The 19,058-nt window shown below is 44.4% G+C and overlaps 1 protein-coding gene across 1 annotated transcript in view; it reads right to left on the bottom strand.

The window, feature by feature from the left end:
* Positions 1–8,539, bottom strand: part of LOC137326090 (intelectin-1a-like) — a 38,466-nt gene extending 29,927 nt beyond the window's left edge. Inside the window, exons 1-2 of the mRNA XM_067990968.1 lie at positions 8,470–8,539; positions 7,312–7,464 (exon numbers count right to left, since the gene is read on the bottom strand). Coding sequence (XP_067847069.1) covers positions 7,312–7,464; positions 8,470–8,539 — 223 coding nt within the window. The remainder of the gene's footprint in view (positions 1–7,311; positions 7,465–8,469) is intronic.
* Positions 8,540–19,058: the final 10,519 nt, after the last annotated feature.

The raw sequence follows: 19,058 nt of genomic DNA, 5'->3' as shown, positions 1-19,058 counted from the left end.
TCATCCAGGGCTTCCTATTCCATCTGAATGCCCTTTGAAAATGCTTTTGCTACCACTATTACCTGTGTTTAAGTATTCCTGAATGTGTTGTCAGCCTGTTAGGATTTTCTCTCTTTGGAGACTGATTCTGCATGCTGCCTTGCCACCTTCTCCCCTTACAGGACCTGTTGTCCTCCTCCATAACTACCAGCTCCCTCTCAATGCCTTTTAAATGTTTCTTTTTCTGCCACAATTACCCTTTTGAAGCTTTGCTGACTGGTTTTGGCAAGCTGCTCGGCTATTTACTCTTCAGATGTGGAGATGCCGGTGATGGACTGGGGTTGACAATTGTAAACAATTTTACAACACCAAGTTATAGTCCAGCAATTTTATTTTAAATTCACAAGCTTTCGGAGGCTTCCCCCTTCGTCAGGTTCACCTGACGAAGGGGGAAGCCTCCGAAAGCTTGTGAATTTAAAATAAAATTGCTGGACTATAACTTGGTGTTGTAAAATTGTTTACTCTTCAGAGATTGATTCTGCAGACTGTTCCCTCCGCCTCCCCATATACTTGGAGTTCCACACTTTAACCGCTAGATGGGGTAAGGTCCACAAGCTGTAAATCCCCACTTCGACCCACAGTAACACTAATGCACTGAGGGAAATTCGCTTTTCTCTGGCCTCCTGTGGAGCAATGCCATGAGTGATCCACTAATATCTTTTAATTTGCTTTTCACTCATTTAAGTTTATCTGCTCTAGCCCTTCTTTCCTGGCTGAATTTGAAATGATGTTCCACCTTATCAGTCCCATTTAATATCTTATACGTCTCAGTGACAGAATAAGAACATAAGAAATAGGAGCAGGCATAGGCCATAAGGCCCCTGGAGCCTGCTCCGCCATTCAATAAGATCATGGCTGAACTTCGACCTCAACTCCACTCTCCCACCCTATCCCCATTCCCCCTGATTCCCTTAGTGTCCAGTATTCTAAGGATCTCAGTCTCGAATATACTCAACGACTCAGCATCCACAGCCCTCTGGGGTAGAGAATTCCAAATATTCACAACCCTCTGAGTGAAGAAATTTTTCCTCATCTTGGTCCTAAATGGTCGACCCTTTATCTTGAGACAATGACCCCTAGTTCTAGACTCTCCAGCCAGGGGAAACAGCCTCTCAGCATCTACCCTGTCAAGCCCTCTAAGAATTTTATACGTTTCAATGAAATCACCTCTCATTCTTCTAAACTCCAGAGAATATACGAACATATGAACAGACGAATTAAGAACAGGAGTAGGCCATTCGGCCCCTCGAGCCTGCTCTGCCATTTGATAAGATCATGGCTGATCTGATTGTGACCTCTACCCTACTTTCCCATCTATAACTATACTATAACCTTTGACTCCCTTATTAATCAGGAATCTATCTAACTCAGCCTTAAAATATTCAATGACCCTGCCTCCACCGCTCTCTGGGGAAAGGAGTTCCACAGACTCATGACCCTCTGAGAGAAAAAAATTCTCCTCATCTCCGTCTTAAATGGGAGACCCCTTATTTTTAAACTGTATCCCCTAGTTCTAGTCTCTCCCACAAGGGGAAACCTCCCCTCAGCATCTACCCCTTCAAGTCCCCTCAGGATTTTATATGTTTCAGTAAGATCACCTCTCATTCTTCTAAACTCCAATATATACAGGCCCAACTTGACCAACCTTTCCTCATGAGATAACCCCTTCATCCCAGGAATCAGTCGAGTGAATCTTCTCTGAACCACCTCCAAAGCAATTATGTCCTTTCTTAAATAAGGAGACCAAAACTGCACACAGTATTCTAGATGTGGTCTCACCAATGCCCTGTATAACTGTAGCAAAACATCTCTACTTTTATATTCCATTCCTCTTGCAATAAATAATAACATTCCATTTGCCTTCCCAATCACTTGCTGTACCTGCACACTAACTTTTTGTCATTCATGTACCAGGACACCGAGATCCCTCTGTACCTCAGAGTTCTACAATCTCTCTCCATTTAAATAATACACTGCTTTACTATTCCTCCTGCCAAAGTGGACAAATTCACATTTTCCCACATTATACTCTATCTGCCAAATTTTTACCCACTCACTTAACCTATCAATATCCCTTTGCAGACTCCTTATGTCCTCTTCACAACTTACTTTCCTACTTAACTTTATGTCATCAGCAAATTTAGCAACCATATATTCGGTCCCTTCATCCAAGTCATTGATATAGATTGTAAATAGTTGAGGCCCAAGCACTGATCCCTGTGGCACTCCACTCGTTACATCTTGCCAACCTGAAAATGACCCATTTATGCCTACTCTCTGTTTACTGTTAGCTAGCCAATCCTTTATCCATGCTAATATGTTACCCCATACACCATGAGCTCTTATTTAGAGTAGTAGCCTTTGATGTGGCACCTTGTCAAATGCCTTCTGGAAATCCAAGCACGCCATATCCACAGGATCCCCTTTATCCACGTTGCTTGTTACTTTCAAAGAACTCTAATAAATTGGTCAAACATGATTTCCCTTTCACAAAGCCGTGTTGACTCTGCCTGATTACATTGAGAATATAGGATCATTCTGCTCAATATCTCCTCATAGGTCAGCCCTCTCATCCCAGGAATCAATCTAGTGAAATTTCATTGCACCCCCTCTAAGGCAAGTATATCCTTCCTTAGGTAAGGAGACCAAAACTATACACAGTACTCCAGGTGTGGTCTCACCAGAGCCCTATATAATTGCAGCAAGACCTCCTTGCTCTTTTACTCCAACCCCCTTGCAATAAAGTCTAACATACCATTTGCCTTCCTGATTGCTTGCTGTACCTGCATGTTAACTTTCTGTGATTCATGTACAAGGGCACCAAACATTTCTTAGTCTCTCACCATTTATAAGATATTCTGCTTTTCTATTCTTCCTACCAAAGTGGATAATTTCACATTTCCCCACATTATACTCCATCTGCCACTTTCTCGCCCACTCACGATCATAGAAAGTTACGGCACAGAAGGAGGCCATTCGGCCCATTGTGAACATGCCAGCCGAAAAAGAGCTACCCGGCTTAATCACACTTTCCAGCACTTGGTCCGTAGCCTTGTAGGTTACATCACTTCAAGTGCACATCACTTAACCTGTCTATATCTCATTACAGCCTCTTTGTGTCCTCCTCACAGCTTACTTTCCCACCTAGCTTTGTATCATCAGCAAACTTGGATACATTAAACTCAGTCCCCTCATCTGAGTTATTAATATTGATTGTAAACAGCTGAGGCCCAAGCACTGATCCTTGCAGCACCCCACTAGTTACAACCTGCCAACCTGAAAATGGCCCGTTTATTCCTACTCTCTGTTTTCTGTTCAATAACCAATCCTCAGTCCATGCTAATATATTATCCCCAATCCCATGAACCCTAATCTTGTGTAACAACCTCTGATGTGGCACCTTATCGAATGCCTTTTGAAAATCCAAATATACTACATCCACAGGTTTCCCCCTTATTTACCCTGCTAGTTACACCTTCAAAAAACTCTAAGAAATTTGTAAAAACATGATTTCCCTTTCATAAAACTGTGTTGACTCTGCCTGATCATATTATGATTTTCTAAGTGCTCTGCTACTACGTCCTTAATAATAGATTCTAGCATTTCCCTACTACTGATGTCAGGCTAACTGGCCTGTAGTTCCCTGTTTTCTCTCTCCCTCCTTTCTTGAATAGCGGGGTTACATTTGTTAGTTTCCAATCCACGGGGACCGTTCTAGAATCTAGGGAATTCTGGAAGATCAAAACCACTGCATCCTCTATCTCTGCAGCCATCTCTTTTAAACCCGAGGATGTAGGTCATCAGGTCCAGGGGATTTATCAGCTTTTAGTCCCATTAATTTCTCCAGTACTTTTTCTTTGCTAATCTTAATTACTTTAAGTTCCACACTCTCATTAGATCCTTGGTTCCCCACTATTTCCACTATGTTTTTTGTGTCTTCTACTGTGAAGACAGATACAAAATATTTGTTTAACGTTTCTGCCATTTCCTTATTCCCCATTATCATTTCTCCGGTTTCTGCCTCTAAGGGACCCATGTTTACTTTCGCTACTCTCTTCCTTTTTACATACTTGTAGAAGCTCTTACAATCTTGCCTTAGAGGCGATGTAACAAAAGTTCACTAGATTAATTCCTGGGATGAGAGGGTTGTCCTATGAGGAGAGGTTGAGTAGAATGGGCCTTTACTCTTTGGAGTTTAGAAGAATGAGAGGTGATCTCATTGAAATATATAAGATTCTGAGGGGGCTTGACAGGGTAGATGCTGAGAGGTTGTTTCCCCTGGCTGGAGAGTCTAGAACTAGGGGGCATAGTCGCAGGATAAGTGGTCAGCCATTTAGGACTGAGATGAGGAGGAATTTCTTCATTCAGAGGGTTATGAATCTTTGGAATTCTCTACCCCAGAGGACTGTGGATGCTGAGTCATTGAGTATATTCAAGGCTGAGATCGATAGATTTTTGGATTCTACGGAATCAAGGGATATGGGATCGGGTGGGAAAGTGGAGTTGAGGTCAAAGATCAGCCATAATCTTATTGAATGGCGGAGCAGGCTTGAGGGGCCGTATGGCCTACTCCTGCTCCTATTTCTTATGTTTTTATATTTAAATTGGGCTCGCACAGTGCAATGGGGAGCACGATTTAAAATGTACTGTTGATGCACGGGTTTCCCAGGGGTCAGGAAAGTCGGCAGTGAAAGGGAGATGGGAGCTGCCGACTCCACAAGGTAAGTGCTCCACAAGGTATATTTCTTGCTAGTTTACCCTAATATTCAATTTTTTCCCTCTTTATCAATTTCTTGGTCATTCTTTGCTGATTTCGAAAACCCTCCCAATCCTCAGGCTTACTATTTTTGGCAACATTGTAAACCTTTTCTTTTAATCTAATACTATCCTTAACTACTCTAGTTAACCACAGTTGGATCACTTTTCCTGTGGCGTTTTTATTCCTCAAGGAGATGAGAATTATTTCTTTAAATGTTTGCCATTGCTTATCTACTGTCATATCTTTTAATCCAATTTTCCAGTCTACCTCAGCCAACTCGCCCCTCATACATATGTAATTGGCCTTGTTTAAATTTAAGACCCTAGTTTCAGACTTAACTACATCACTCTCAAACTCAATATGAAATTCTATCATATTATGATCACCCTCATCCACAATACTAGATCTAAAATAGCCTTTTCGCTAGTTGGTTCCTTGACATATTGTTCCAGAGCCATATGGCTTACCTGTTAACACTCTTGCCTCTGAGTAGCTCCAGGACTTGAATACCTAATCTGACACTGACACTTCAGTGCAGTACTGAGTGAATGTTGTATTGTGAGAGATATTTGTGGGGAGGCAGGGAGGGTACGGCCAAAGAACCTGGCAAGGGCGAAGTGGGGGAGGTGAGGAGGTCCTGCTGAACTCAACGGCAGGACCCCATTAACGTTTTTTTAGCTCCGTTTCCCATCCGGCTGCCAGCCGAATGGACAACATGGCCAGTGGGCAGGAGGGATCAGCAACAGCAGGAGGCCACAGCCAGGGACCCTTGGGGTTGGTCTCTGGCAATCGGGAGATCAGAGAGGCCTGCAATTGGGTGGGGGAGAGGCCCGTGATCAGGAGGGGGAGACCAAAGGCTTCCTTAAGGGCCCGGCGGAAGCAATCCTGCTCCTGGTCCACAAGGAGTGCTGAAGGAGGCACTTACCGTGTGGAGTCGGCAGCTCCCGTCTCCCTTTCACTGCCGAGTTTCCTGACCCCTGGGAAACCCATGTGGCAACAGTACATTTTAAATCGTGCTCCCCATTGCACTGTGCGAGCGCAATTTAAATATAAGAATATAGGAAATAGGAACAGGAGTAGGCCATTCAGCCCCTCAAGCCTGCTCCGCCATTCAATCAAATTATGGCTGATCTTTGACCTCAACTCCACTTTCCCACCCGATCCCTTTATCCCTTGATTCCGTAGAATCCAAAAATCTATCGATCTCAGCCTTGAATATACTCAATGACTCAGTATCCACAGTCCTCTGGGGTAGAGAATTCCAAAGATTCATAACCCTCTGAATGAAGAAATTCCTCCTCATCTCAGTCCTAAATGGCTGACCACTTATCCTGCGACTATGCCCCCGAGTTCCAGACTCTCCAGCCAGGGGAAACAACCTCTCAGCATCTACCCTGTCAAGCCCCCTCAGAATCTTATATATTTCAATGAGATCACCTCTCATTCTTCTAAACTCCAAAGAATAAAGGCCCATTCTACTCAACCTCTCTTCATAGGACAACCCTCTCATCCCAGGAATTAATCTAGTGAACTTTTGTTGCACTGCCTCTAAGGCAAGTATATCCTTCCCTAGATAAGGAGACCAAAACTGTACACAGTACTCCAGGTGAGGTCTCACTAAAGCCTTGTACAATTGTAGTAAGACTTCCTTACTTTTGTACTCCAACCCCCTTGTTTAATATGTTAATTAAGTGACCCACTTCTTCACCACGAGACACTCAGTTGCCCCGATTTCCGCCACCTTTACCTGTGTGCCGTGTTGGGGACGTGTTCCCTGTATTTAACTCTTTAATCCCTCCCCCGACTCTCTCCTATGTGTCGTGGGGCGGGGGTGGTGGTGGGAAAGAGCATTAATATCGAGACCATTGACTTTTGGCTAAAATGTTAAATCGGGGCCACATGTACCTGTTCAGGTGGATATAAAAGATACCATAGTGCTATTCGAAGGAGAGCAGGGAGTTCTCTGGTGTCCTGGCCAACATTCATCCATCAACTACATGATCAAAACAGATTAACTGGTTATTCATCTCATTTTCTGTTTGTGGGAGCTTGCTACTTGTAAATTGGCTGGTGAATTTGACTCCAGATTAGCAGTGAGTTCACTTCAAAAGTAATTCATTGACTATGAACTGCTTTGGGATGTCCTGAGGGTGTGAAAGGTGCTATATAAATGCAAGATCTTTCTCTTCTCCAATCTTATCCCCTTTACACTTGGGACCAGTCGTCTTGCTCTTTCTTTGATGTCAACAACTTAAGCAATCAATCTAGAGACAAAGGAATGGAACATTTCCTGTTAGGAATTTTATAGTCAGCATGAGTATAAAAGTTAGCTGAAATTAATGGCAGAGTAACTTTTATCCCCCAAATGCGTACAAATTACTCGGCCATTTCACTGGACACAGGAGGCCTGGTTAATTTTTATTCCTTCTCCTGAGACACTGAAGCGAATTGTAGCCACACCAGCTGTATCTTAGCATGATGAGCTGATTACATTTGTTTTTGAAAACATTTACCTTTGGTGATGCCATATTTCTCTTTGAGTTCCTTGCAGCTCCTGGTTAAATTCTTGAAGTAATTGGGTTTGTTGGCACAGCCCTTCTCATTCACCTCGAAGTTGCCAAGTACATTGACAATTGCAATCTCCTGGTTGGTATTGCCAATTTCATCTTAAAAACAAAAAAGGAGTTTTATTTTATTTATCTCTCTTTGCATGGCTCTCTCTTTCTGTCTGTCTGCCTGTGTAGCTCTGTCAATCTAGCGCTGTCTCTTTCTCCCTTCTCTTACCCTATTACACTCTCTCTCTCTATTTCTCTGTTTCGGAGTCTTTCTCCATTTCTGTTTATCTCTCTGGCTCTGTCTGTCTTCTCCACCCTCTTTGTATCCCTCTTCTTTCTGTCACACTGTTTCTCAGTTTCTGTCATTCTGTCTCTCCATCCATTTCCTTTCCCCTCTCTGTGTCCCTGGTGTCTGTTTCTTTCTTTCTGTCTTTCTGTCTCTGTCGGCCTCTCTCTTTTTTTTCTCTGCTTTCCTCTCTCCTCATCAGTGTGTCTTCCTGTCCCCCTATATCTCTCTTCTTGTATTTCTTTCCTCTTTTTATGGCTCCCTGTCTGACTCTCTTTCACTTTCTCTCTGTACCTTCACCCAATCTCTCTCTCTCTCTCTCTCTCTGTTCCTCTGTCCATTTGTTTCCCTGTTTGTCTCTCTCTTCCTGTGTATCTCCCCCTCTATTTTGCCCTGTCCCTGTGTCTTTCTCTCTGTGTCTCCCAGTATTCAATGATACAAAATAAAAGGTAGAGATTTATGGTGTGATGCAGTTCAGAGGCAAGAGGTAGACGACCTCTTGTACATTGTTGAATTGGTGATCCTTCCAGTGTGAATCAGACAAGCGAATGCCGGGCAGCCCATCTCTTTGGGAGACAAGCTCTCTTCATCAAACGACATTTAGATGAACGCCTAACAGGGATTGCTGCATTGCCACTATGAGCAGGAACCCTGGGCTGTAGGTCTCTTCCTAGCTCTGGGGAATAGGAGACACCCAGACCGAGAAAGGATCAAATGTTATAGCCCACAATCCAAACTGATCTGCACCGTGTCGTCCAATACCTTAGGTACCCCAGTATAAATTCAATAAAGCAAACAAAGTACAAGAACATGATAGAATCATCACTTACCATCATAATGATGCCCAGAGGATTGCTCAATATTGGTCATGACAAGGAGAATAAAAATGGCAGTGTTCATGGCTTCACAACAGCTTTCCTGTGGGCATGTATAAAACTCTGGGAAGGTTAAGTTGACAAGATAAAAGGGTTTGCTGAAGAGTACATTACCTCTGCTGACATTTTGAATATCGAATCATTAATTCTATGTATTGGGTTGATCCAGTCAGTTCCTGCCCATAGATTTTAGAAACCATAAAATTACTCATGGATAATACTGGAAATTTAAGTTATACTTGGGTTTGAAAGTAGAGGCAATTGTCTTATACATCACTGTGACGGATCTTACTGCAGTTTAACCTGGGGACCCACTCATCTACTCCTGGCCCAGGTCTGCTCCCCTGTCAATTCTGCCCTCTCTCCAACCCCCTTGTATCCTCTCTCCTCCCTCAGTCTCCCACTTCCCTCTCACGCAATCCTAGTTTCCCACTTCACACTCCTCCTTCCAGATCCACACTCTCCTTTCTCAGGCTCACGGATTCATGCTACTGTCATTTAGGCTTCCAATCTCTTCCTCCCCTCTCCTCTGATCCCAGTTTCATACTTCTCTGTTTCATTCTCACTCCCCCATCTCCGGCTTACAGATTCCTAATTCCCCATTCCCCTCAGCTCCAAGTCTCCCACACCACCCCCTCAGGCTCCCAGCCTCCCGCTGTCCTCGCCCAGGCTCCCGGCCTCCCGCTGTCTTCTCCCAGGCTCCCGGCCTCCCGCTGTCCTCTCCCAGGCTCCCGGCCTCCCGCTGTCCTCTCCCAGGTTCCCGGCCTCCCGCTGTCCTCTCCCAGGCTCCCGGCCTCCCGCTGTCCTCTCCCAGGTTCCCGGCCTCCCGCTGTCCTCTCCCAGGCTCCCGGCCTCCCGCTGTCCTCTCCCAGGTTCCCGGCCTCCCGCTGTCCTCTCCCAGGCTCCTGGCCTCCCGCTGTCCTCTCCCAGGCTCCTGGCCTCCCGCTGTCCTCTCCCAGGCTCCCGGCCTCCCGCTGTCCTCTCCCAGGCTCCCGGCCTCCCGCTGTCCTCTCCCAGGCTCCCGGCTTCCCGCTGTCCTCTCCCAGGCTCCCGGCCTCCCGCTGTCCTCTCCCAGGCTCCTGGCCTCCCGCTGTCCTCTCCCAGGCTCCCGGCCTCCCGCTGTCTTCTCCCAGGCTCCCGGCCTCCCGCTGTCCTCTCCCAGGCTCCCGGCCTTCCGCTGTCCTCTCCCAGGCTCCCGGCCTCCCGCTGTCCTCTCCCAGGCTCCCGGCCTCCCGCTGTCCTCTCCCAGACTCCCGGCCTCCCGCTGTCCTCTCCCAAGTTCCTGGCCTCCCGCTGTCCTCTCTCAGGTTCCCGGCCTCCCGCTGTCCTCTCTCAGGTTCCCAGTCTCAGAGGAACATTAGGAAGAGGTCATGTCTGATCTGCACCTCAAGTCCATTTTTCAGTTTTTGCCCTGTATCCCTTCCTATCATTACCTAACAACAATCTATGTGTCTCAGCCTTGCAAGGGCCAATTCTCCCAGCATCCACAGCCTTTTGGGGGAAAGAGTTCCAGATTTCTACTACCCTTTGTGTGAATATTTCTTCCTGATGTCACTCATGATCAGCCCAGCTCTAATTTTAAGGTTATGCCCTCTTCTACTGAACTCCCCCATCGGAGCAAATATTTTCTCTCTGTCTACCCTGTCAAATCCTTTAATCATCTTAAACACCTCGATCAGATCACTCCTCAATCTCCTATACTCAAGGGGATACAACCCAAGTTTATGTAATCTGTCCTCATAATTTAACCCTTTTTAGCCCCGGTATCATTCTGGTGAACCTGCGCTGCACCCCCTCCAAGGCCAATATATCCTTCCTGAGGTACAGTGCCCAAAACTGATCAAGGCTCTACACAACTGAAGCATAACTTCCTCCCCTTTACAATCGAGCTCCCTTGAGATAAAGGCCAATGTTCCATTCGCCTTTTTGATTGCTTTTTGAGCCTATGCATTAGCTTTTAGTGATTTGTGTAAATGGATGTCTAAATTGCTTCGCTCCTCCACGGTTCCTAGTCTCTCTCACTTCAAAAAAAGGGTTTGACAAAAGATAAAGAAAGCCAGTCGCTTCCAATCTGCAGAAAGATTCTCCCAGCAACGGAAAATATCTTCGCCTGGAGTTCCCTCTGTGGGCACAACCCGGAGGTTAGGCCCAAAACTGCACCCATTCTGCCAGTGTCAAGGTACATTCAAATTTATTGTAGATCTGATTATAATCCGTCTGATTGTAAAATGGGCGTAAATCAGGGTAATCAATCAGGGCCCAACTCTCACCATAGATTTCTCTTCTCTAAGTATGAAAATTAAAGTTTCAACTACTTTAACCATCATTCATGCACATCAGGCACAGCATGTTTCAGAGTTTGCAATTGGGGAATTTTTAGGGTGACTTATGCCATAGAAATTCTTTCAAAGAAACAGAAAATGCAGAGCAGGTCTCAGTGAAAATAATTTTTTTAAATGCTCAAAACATTGCAATAAAACACCAGAAAAATGACCTGCTGTACCTGAAAATCTGGTTGTTATTTTAAGAGCGCCTCTGAGCCAGCGTAATTGCAGGAAACTCGTTTATGAGGCACGGGGCCAGTTCTATGGGTGGAGATGCGGTCGGGCAGACGGGATAGCCGGCTGTAGAAGATCTAGGAGATTTAGGCATATTGTGCTTGGGTTCGGAACTCACTTACTCCCAAGAGTTTGCGATCTTTTAGGCCGCATAATTCTCCGTATTTGCGCCCCGGTTACCTGTGTCTCTGAGCGCAAGTACGGTGGAAATTCAAGGCCCATCTTGTTAGAGGATTCAGACTGACTTCAGCAATCACACAGGGTATGTCATCCAGGGTTCCAACACGTAACTTGAAATTTATAAGAACCGTCCCTCGCTAAAGGCCAAGTGAACTCTGATTGACCTCTCTCTGCATTTATGTAATAGCAATAGGCAACTGAGGGGGTGAATTTCTGCGGGGGTTCTCCCAATTGTCCACTGTAACTTTGTGGAAGAGCTGCAGAATCCCCACATTTACGGCGTTTCCCTGGAGTTTCCGTGGATCTTTTGCTGAAGTAATGGGGAAAACCCCCTCCCATACCTTTAAAGGGAGAAAGCTTTATCTTAGCAGAATAATACATTGTGTATTAAATGGTGCAACATCCCTGTCTTTGTAAAATAGACTCACTGGTGTAGATCTTGACTTTGTGTTGGGTGATAGTGAGTCGGCAGACCGAGTGACATCTCTCCCGAGTTTTATTTCTATTGACTTCGTGTAAAACGGGCTGCCAACTCGCTATCACCTGTTTTACATTATCACGCAAAGTCAAGATCAACCCCATCCAACTTACACCAAACATCTCTAAGGGGAACTGCTAGCCTAAGTATAAAAATCCTACTTATATCTTCACCTGTGTCCATTACACTCTAGGTGCTACACTTTGTCACACATACAAGTTTCTGTCTCACTCGATAAAGTAAATGAAGACTAGTCCTATTCGACTTTTCTATTCTGATTTTGCGAGGAGACTGAGATTTACAAGGATCTACCAATCGACAGAGGAAATTCCTAGGAACAGGATCTATCGCTAAACGAGCTCAAGGTGCGCCTCACAGTAACTAGATTATGTGCTTATTCCATGTTTCGTTCTGCACTTCATCTTTTTCTCTATTACATGTATAAAATTGAATAATATTATCACTTATAAAACAACACATTTTCAAAGCTCCAATATCTGTGACATACTTTCACTTACTTGCACATGAACATGGATCTGTAACACCTCCTCTTCACTTTATTCAAACTGGTTCGATGAAAATGAAGAGATATTGTTCACCAGATGCCCGAGTTCAGAAAATCCTTACCAGTCTCAACAACTTGACAACAAATGCAGCTGCCCAGTCCAGATACAGGACAAATACAGGGGGCTAATATATTGAGTCAACGCCTCCTCAACTCTAACAATGAATAATGGAATTTCACAAATAGATTTCTGTAAAATGACACCAGTTTATTGTAATCCTGAAATAGTCAACAAGATATCTAGGACAATGAGAGAGCTCTATTTCACTCCGTAACTCAATGCTGATCATTGCATGACCTGGTTTCAATAGTGACTGCAAGGACAACAACTTAAATTTAAATAGGAATTTTAACTAGAAACAGATTCCAAGAATCTTCAAAGACGTTATCAAAAAAAAGAATGCCGAGTCAAGGAAGGAGATATTAAAATGGTTGACCAAAAGCTTGGGCAAAGAGATGGGTTTTAAGGAGAGTCTGAAAGACGGGGAGGAGAGGTGGAGGGGCAGAGGAGATTATGCAGAGAATTCCAGAGCATGGGGCTTAGATGGGTGAAGGCATGGCCACCAATAGTGCGATAATGGAGGGGGGAGGCTGCACGTGAGGCCAAGGTCAAAGTAGTGGAGCATCTGGTGTGAGGCTGGAACAGATTACAGAGATAGTGAGGGTGAGGCCATGAAGGGATTTAAACATGAGAGTTTTACATTTGAGGATTATATTTTTAGATACTTACATATTGCACTGTGCAGTTTGATCGAGAAACTCCCAGATTGCAGTGTGTGTTTTGATTTTTAGATAATCAGATATTGCAATGTGTGTTTTGATTGTGATAAACACACATTGCACCGTGTTTTGATTTAGATGTACACATATTTCACGGTGTTTTAATATGGATAAACACATATTACACTGTGTTTTGTTTTAGATACTCACCTATTACACTGTGTGTTTTGTTTTATGGATAATCAAATATTGCACTGTATTTTGATTTAGATACTCACATATTGCATTCTGTGTTTTCATTTAGATGAACACATATTGCACTGTGTGTCTTGCATTAGCTAAAGACACATTGCACTGTGTTTTGTTTTAGATACTCACATATTGCACTGTGTTTTATTTTAGATACATATTGTAATATATGTTATGATTTAGATACTCACACCTTACACTGTGTGCCTTGATTTAGATAAACACATATTACACTATGTTTTGTTTTAGGTACTCACATATTGTACTGTTTGTTTTGATTTGTTAAGCACATATTGCACTGTGCCCCTTGATTTAGGTACTCACATATTGCGCAGTTTGTCTGGATTTAAATAAACACATATTGCACTGCGTTTTAACATAGAAACATAGAAATATAAAAAATAGGAGCAGGAGTAGGCCCTTCGATATGATCATGGCTGATCCTCGCTCTCTCCCCATACCCTTGATGCCTTTTGTGTCTAGAAATCTATCTAGCTCCTTCTTAAATATATTCAGTGACTTGGCCTCCACAGCTGGAGAATTCCACAGGTTCACCGCCCTCTGATTGAAGAAATTTCTCCTCATCTCAGTCCTAAGTGTCCTACCCCGTATCCTGAGACTGTGACCCCTCGTTCTGGACCCCCCAGCCAGGGGAAACATCCTCCCTGCATCCAGTCTGTCTAGCCCTGTCAGAATTTTATGGGCGCTAAATTGGGCCGTGTAGCGCCCGTTGTTTCGGCTACACGGAATCATGTAAAGTAGGGAGAAAATGGCTTCAATCAGTGTGCAACGCTGATTTAAAATGATAAACACCAGTTTGGGATTTGACACTCAACTCTACGCACAGTCTTAACCCCGACCGTCTGAACGTGTCTTAGAGTGCCTGGAGGACCCCCCACTGGTGCTATTAAAAAGGACCATGTAGGATTTACATGTTAGTGGCTGGATTATTGCTTCTGGCTGCCGAGACATTTGTAATTGTTTTTGGAGGTCTCCCAGACTTCAATACTAGGATGTGGGGACATAGCCTAACATTTAAAGCCAGGTCGTGCAGGAGTGAAATTAGGAAATGCAAAGGGTGGGAAAAGTTTGGAATGCTCTTCTGCAAACTGCAGTTGATGCTAGCTCACTTGTGAATTCTAAATCTGAGATTGATAGATTTCTGTGAACCAAGGGTATTAAGGAATATGGGGCTAAGGTGGGTATCTGGAGTTAGGTCACAGGTCCACAGTGATCTCATTGAATGTTGGAACAGACTTGAGGGGCTAAATGCCACTGCCACTTGCTGCCTCCTGATATATGCCACCTTCTCCTGCAAGAATGTGGAACGAGAGTCTGGGTGACGTGCTTGTCATGGTTGAATAGCTGCCAGTGTGCATGGCCTGTGAGATGTGGGTGGGCGGCTTGAAACAGTGGCAATGTGTAAGGGTGAGAGGAAGCATCTGGTTGGAAGAGTTGAGTACTGATGGAAAGAGCTTGTTGGTATGTGGGTGATGGGGTGTGTAGTGCATGGTGCAGTTGGTAGGAGATGCCACTTGACAGTTGACCTCACTCACCTTGACCACTCATGTCAAAGCATTGAACTTCTTCCTGCACTGCATCCATGTTCATGATGCTGTGACTTCATTGACTTCATCCCCCGCTGCCTCCCAATGCCTTTTGGATATATGTCTGGAGGGCCTCTAGCAACTGCCCCCCCCCCTCCACCCCGCGGATATAGAATGTCCCTCCTTCTGTCCACCTATTGCACCAAGGCCTCCAGTGCATCAGAAGAGAACCTTGGTGCCGCACTCTCGTAGTATTATTGCTAATTTGGTTTGACCAATCTATATGTAGATTAAAGTCACCCATGATTATAGTTGTACCCTTCTTGCATGCATCTCTAATTTCCTGTTTAATGCCCTCCCCTACATCTCCACTACTGTTTGGGGGCCCATAGACAACCCCCACCAACGTTTTCTGCCCCTTGGTGTTTCTTAGCTCCACCCATACCGATTCGACATTGTGATTTTCCGAGCCAATATCCTTCCTCACTATTGCATTGATTTCCAATTCCTTTCACCCAGAGGGTGGTGGGGGTCTGGAACTCACTGCCTGAAAGGGTGGTGAGGCAGAAACTCTCAACTCATTTCAAAAGTGAATGGGGAAAGGGCGGGGGAGTGGGACTAGCTGGATTGCTCTTGCATAGAGCCAGCATGGACTCGATGAGCCGAATGGCCTCCTTCCATGCTGTAACCTTTCTATGATTCTTTGATTCTATGATCGTGGCCAATTTTGGGCACCACACTTCAGGGAGGCTTGAGAGAGGGTGCAGAGGAGATTTACTAGAATGTTACCGGGGATGAAAGACTTCAGTTACGTGGATAGACTGGAGAAACTGAGGCTGTTCTCCTTGGAGCAGGGAAGGTTGAGGAGAGATTTGATAGAGATGTTCAAAATCATGAATGGTTTTGACAGAGTAAATAGGAGAAACTGTTTCCAGTGGCAGAATGGTCGGTAACCGGAGGACACAGAATTTTACGCAGCAGGTTGTTATGATCTGGAGTGTAGAAGCAAATTCAATAATATCTTTCAAAAGGGAATTCAATAAATACTTGAAGGGTTAAGATTTGAAAGGCTATGGGGAAAGAGCAGGGGAGTGATGCTAATTGGATAGTTCTTTCAAACATTCAGCACAGGCGAGATGGGCCGAATGGCCTCCTTCTGTTCTGTATCATTCTATGATTCTCTATGATGTTGAGTGCTAAACTGAGTTTATGGATTTATCACAGACACATGTAGGGTCCTTGAATTTTAAGTTACTTGAGAAGGAGGAAGTGAATATGAATCCCCTCAGGTTAGTGGCAGGTACACAGGTATTAATTGAAGGATTTTTTACAATAATATTCTCCTCACCTGTTCTAATTTGGAAACTGGATCCCAGAGCTGAAACAAACGTAACTGACAATAAAACCTCCTGGGCTGTATTTGACCCCTTTAAGAAATGAAAGGACTGTGTTTTATATGCTGTTTCACCCAATTACCATTGAAAGCAGCATCCAGAGATGAAATGACATTGTGTTCCAAATTGGGTCAACTGGGACTCCAAAGGATAGAACTGAAGTGAAGTCGCAGAGGTGCAAGCAATGTAACACCCAGTCCCTCCTGGGCTGTATTTGGACCTGTTACCCAGGGGTGAAAGGACATTGTTCAAAAAGAAATGAAGGAATGCCCGGGTGGCCAAAAGACTGGCTAGTTTTTCAGGAAAGAAACAGGTTGGCGATCTGTTTTAGGATTTTATTCAAAACAAAGGAGTGGTTAAATTTAAATGGGAGGCCTTCAAAGAGGAGATAGTTCAGGTACAGACTAGACACATTCCCAGGAGGGGAAAAGGAAGATGATCCAAAGCCAGAGCTCCCTGGATGATGAAAGATATAGAGATTAAAATGAAACCGAAAAAGGATTCTTATGATAAATGTCAGGTTCATAATTCTGTAGAGAAGCAAGCTGAATACAAAAAGTACAGGGGAGAACTGAAAAAAGAAATAAGAGTGGCAAAGAGAGTGTATGAGAATAGTTTAGCAGGTAACATAAAAGGGAACCTCAAAGTCTTTTATAAACATGTAGAATCTTAGAAATTTACGGAACAGAAGGAGGCCATTTGGCCCATCGAGTCTGTGCTGTCTGAAAAAGAGCTATCCAGCTTAATCCCACTTTCCAGCACTTGGTCTGTAGCCCTGTAGGTTACTGAACTTCAGGTTCACATCCAAGTACTTTTTAAATGAGTTGAGGGTTTTTGCCTCTACCACCTTTTCAGGCAGTGAGTTCCAGACCCCCACCATCCATGTAGACTGCATCAAACACATTACCCTGATCAACCCTCCTTGTTACCTGCTCAAAAAATTCAATCATGTTAGTCAGACACGACCTTCCTGTAACAAATCCATGCTGACTGTCCTTGATTAACCGTGTCTTTCTAAATGACGATTTACGCTGTCCCTCAGAATTGATTCCAATAATTTGCCCACCACCGAGGTTAGACTGACTGGCCTGTAATTACTCGGTCTATCCCTCTCTCCCTTTTTAAACAATGGTACAATGTTAGCAGTCCTCCAATCCTCCAGCATCATGCCTGTAGCCAGGGAGGATTGGAAAATGATGGTCAGAGCCTCCATTATTTCCTCCCTTGCTTCTCTTAACAGCCTGGGATACTTTTCATTCGGGCCTGGTGATTTATCCACTTTCAAAGATGCTAAACCATTTAATATTTCCTCTCTCACTATGTTTATCCCATCCAATATTTCACACTACTCCTCCTTAACTACAATGTCTGCATTGTCCCCCTCTATTGTGAAGACAGACGCAAAGTATTCATTAAGAACCATACCCACATCTTCCGCCTCCACACATAGGTTACCTTTTAGGTCTCTAGTAGGCCCTACTCTTTCCTTAGTTATCCTCTTGCTCTTAATGTATTTATAAAACATCTTTGGGTTTTCCATGATTTTATTTGTCAGTATTTTTTCATGCCCTCTCTTTGCTTTCCTAATTTCCTTCTTAATTTCACCCCTACACTTTCTATACTCCTCGAGGCTTTCTGCAGTATAGAGCTTTCGGTATCTGACATCAGCTTCCCTTTTTTGCTATATCTTACCCTGTATGCTCCTTGACATCCAGGGGGCTCTAGATTTGGCAGCCCCACCCTTTTTCTTTTTGGGGACATGTTTGTTCTGAACCCTCACTATTTCCTCCTTGAATGCCTCCCACTGCTCTGACATTGATTTACCTTCAAGTAGCTGTTTCTAGTCCACTTTTGCTAAATCACTTCTCAGCTTAGTAAAATTGGCCTTTCCCCAATTGAGAACTCTAAATCCTGTTCTATCTTTGTCCTTTTTCATAACTACACTAAAACTAACTGAATTATGATCACTACCACAAAATGCTCTCCCATTGATATTCCTTCCACCTGCCCAGCTTTATTCCCTAAAACTAAGTCCAGAACTGCACCCCCCATCTTGTTGGGCTTGTTATATACTGGCTAAAAAAGTTCTCCTGAATGCAGTTTAAGAATTCTGTGCCCTCTATACCTTTTACACTGATTGTATCCCAGTTAAATCCCCTACTATTACTGCCCTATTTTTTTTTATTTGTTCATGGGATGTGGGCGTCGCTGGCGAGGCCAGCATTTATTGCCCATCCCTAATTCCCCTTGAGAAGGTGGTGGTGAGCCGCCTTCTTGAACCGCTGCAGTCCGTGTGGTGACGGTTCTCCCACAGTGCTGTTAGGTAGGGAGTTCCAGGATTTTGGCCCAGCGACAACGAAGGAACGGCGATATATTTCCAAGTCGGGTTGGTGTGTGACTTGGAGGGGAACATGCAGGTGGTGTTGTTCCCATGTCCTTCTAGGTGGTAGAGGTCATGGGTTTGGGAGGTGCTGTCGAAGAAGCCTTGGCGAGTTGCTGCAGTGCATCCTGTGGATGGTACACACTGCAGCCACAGTGCGCCGGTGGTGAAGGGAATGAATGTTTAGGGTGGTGGATGGGGTGCCAATCAAGCAGGCTGCTTTGTCCTGGATGGTGTCGAGCTTCTTGAGTGTTGTTGGAGCTGCACTCATCCAGGCAAGTGGAGAGTATTCCATCACACTCCTGACTTGTGCCTTGTAGATGGTGGAAAGGCTTTGGGGAGTCAGGAGGTGAGTCACTCACTGCAGAATACCCAACCTCTGACCTGCTCTTGTAGCCACAGTATTTATGTGGCTGGTCCAGTTAAGTTTCTGGTCAATGGTGACCCCCAGGATGTTGATGGTGGGGGATTCG

This window comes from Heptranchias perlo, chromosome 10 (genome assembly GCF_035084215.1).
Source record: "Heptranchias perlo isolate sHepPer1 chromosome 10, sHepPer1.hap1, whole genome shotgun sequence".
Classification (NCBI taxonomy): domain Eukaryota; kingdom Metazoa; phylum Chordata; class Chondrichthyes; order Hexanchiformes; family Hexanchidae; genus Heptranchias; species Heptranchias perlo.
The sequence above is the reverse complement of the archived record's forward strand: the minus strand, read 5'-3'. Positions and strand labels throughout refer to the sequence as shown.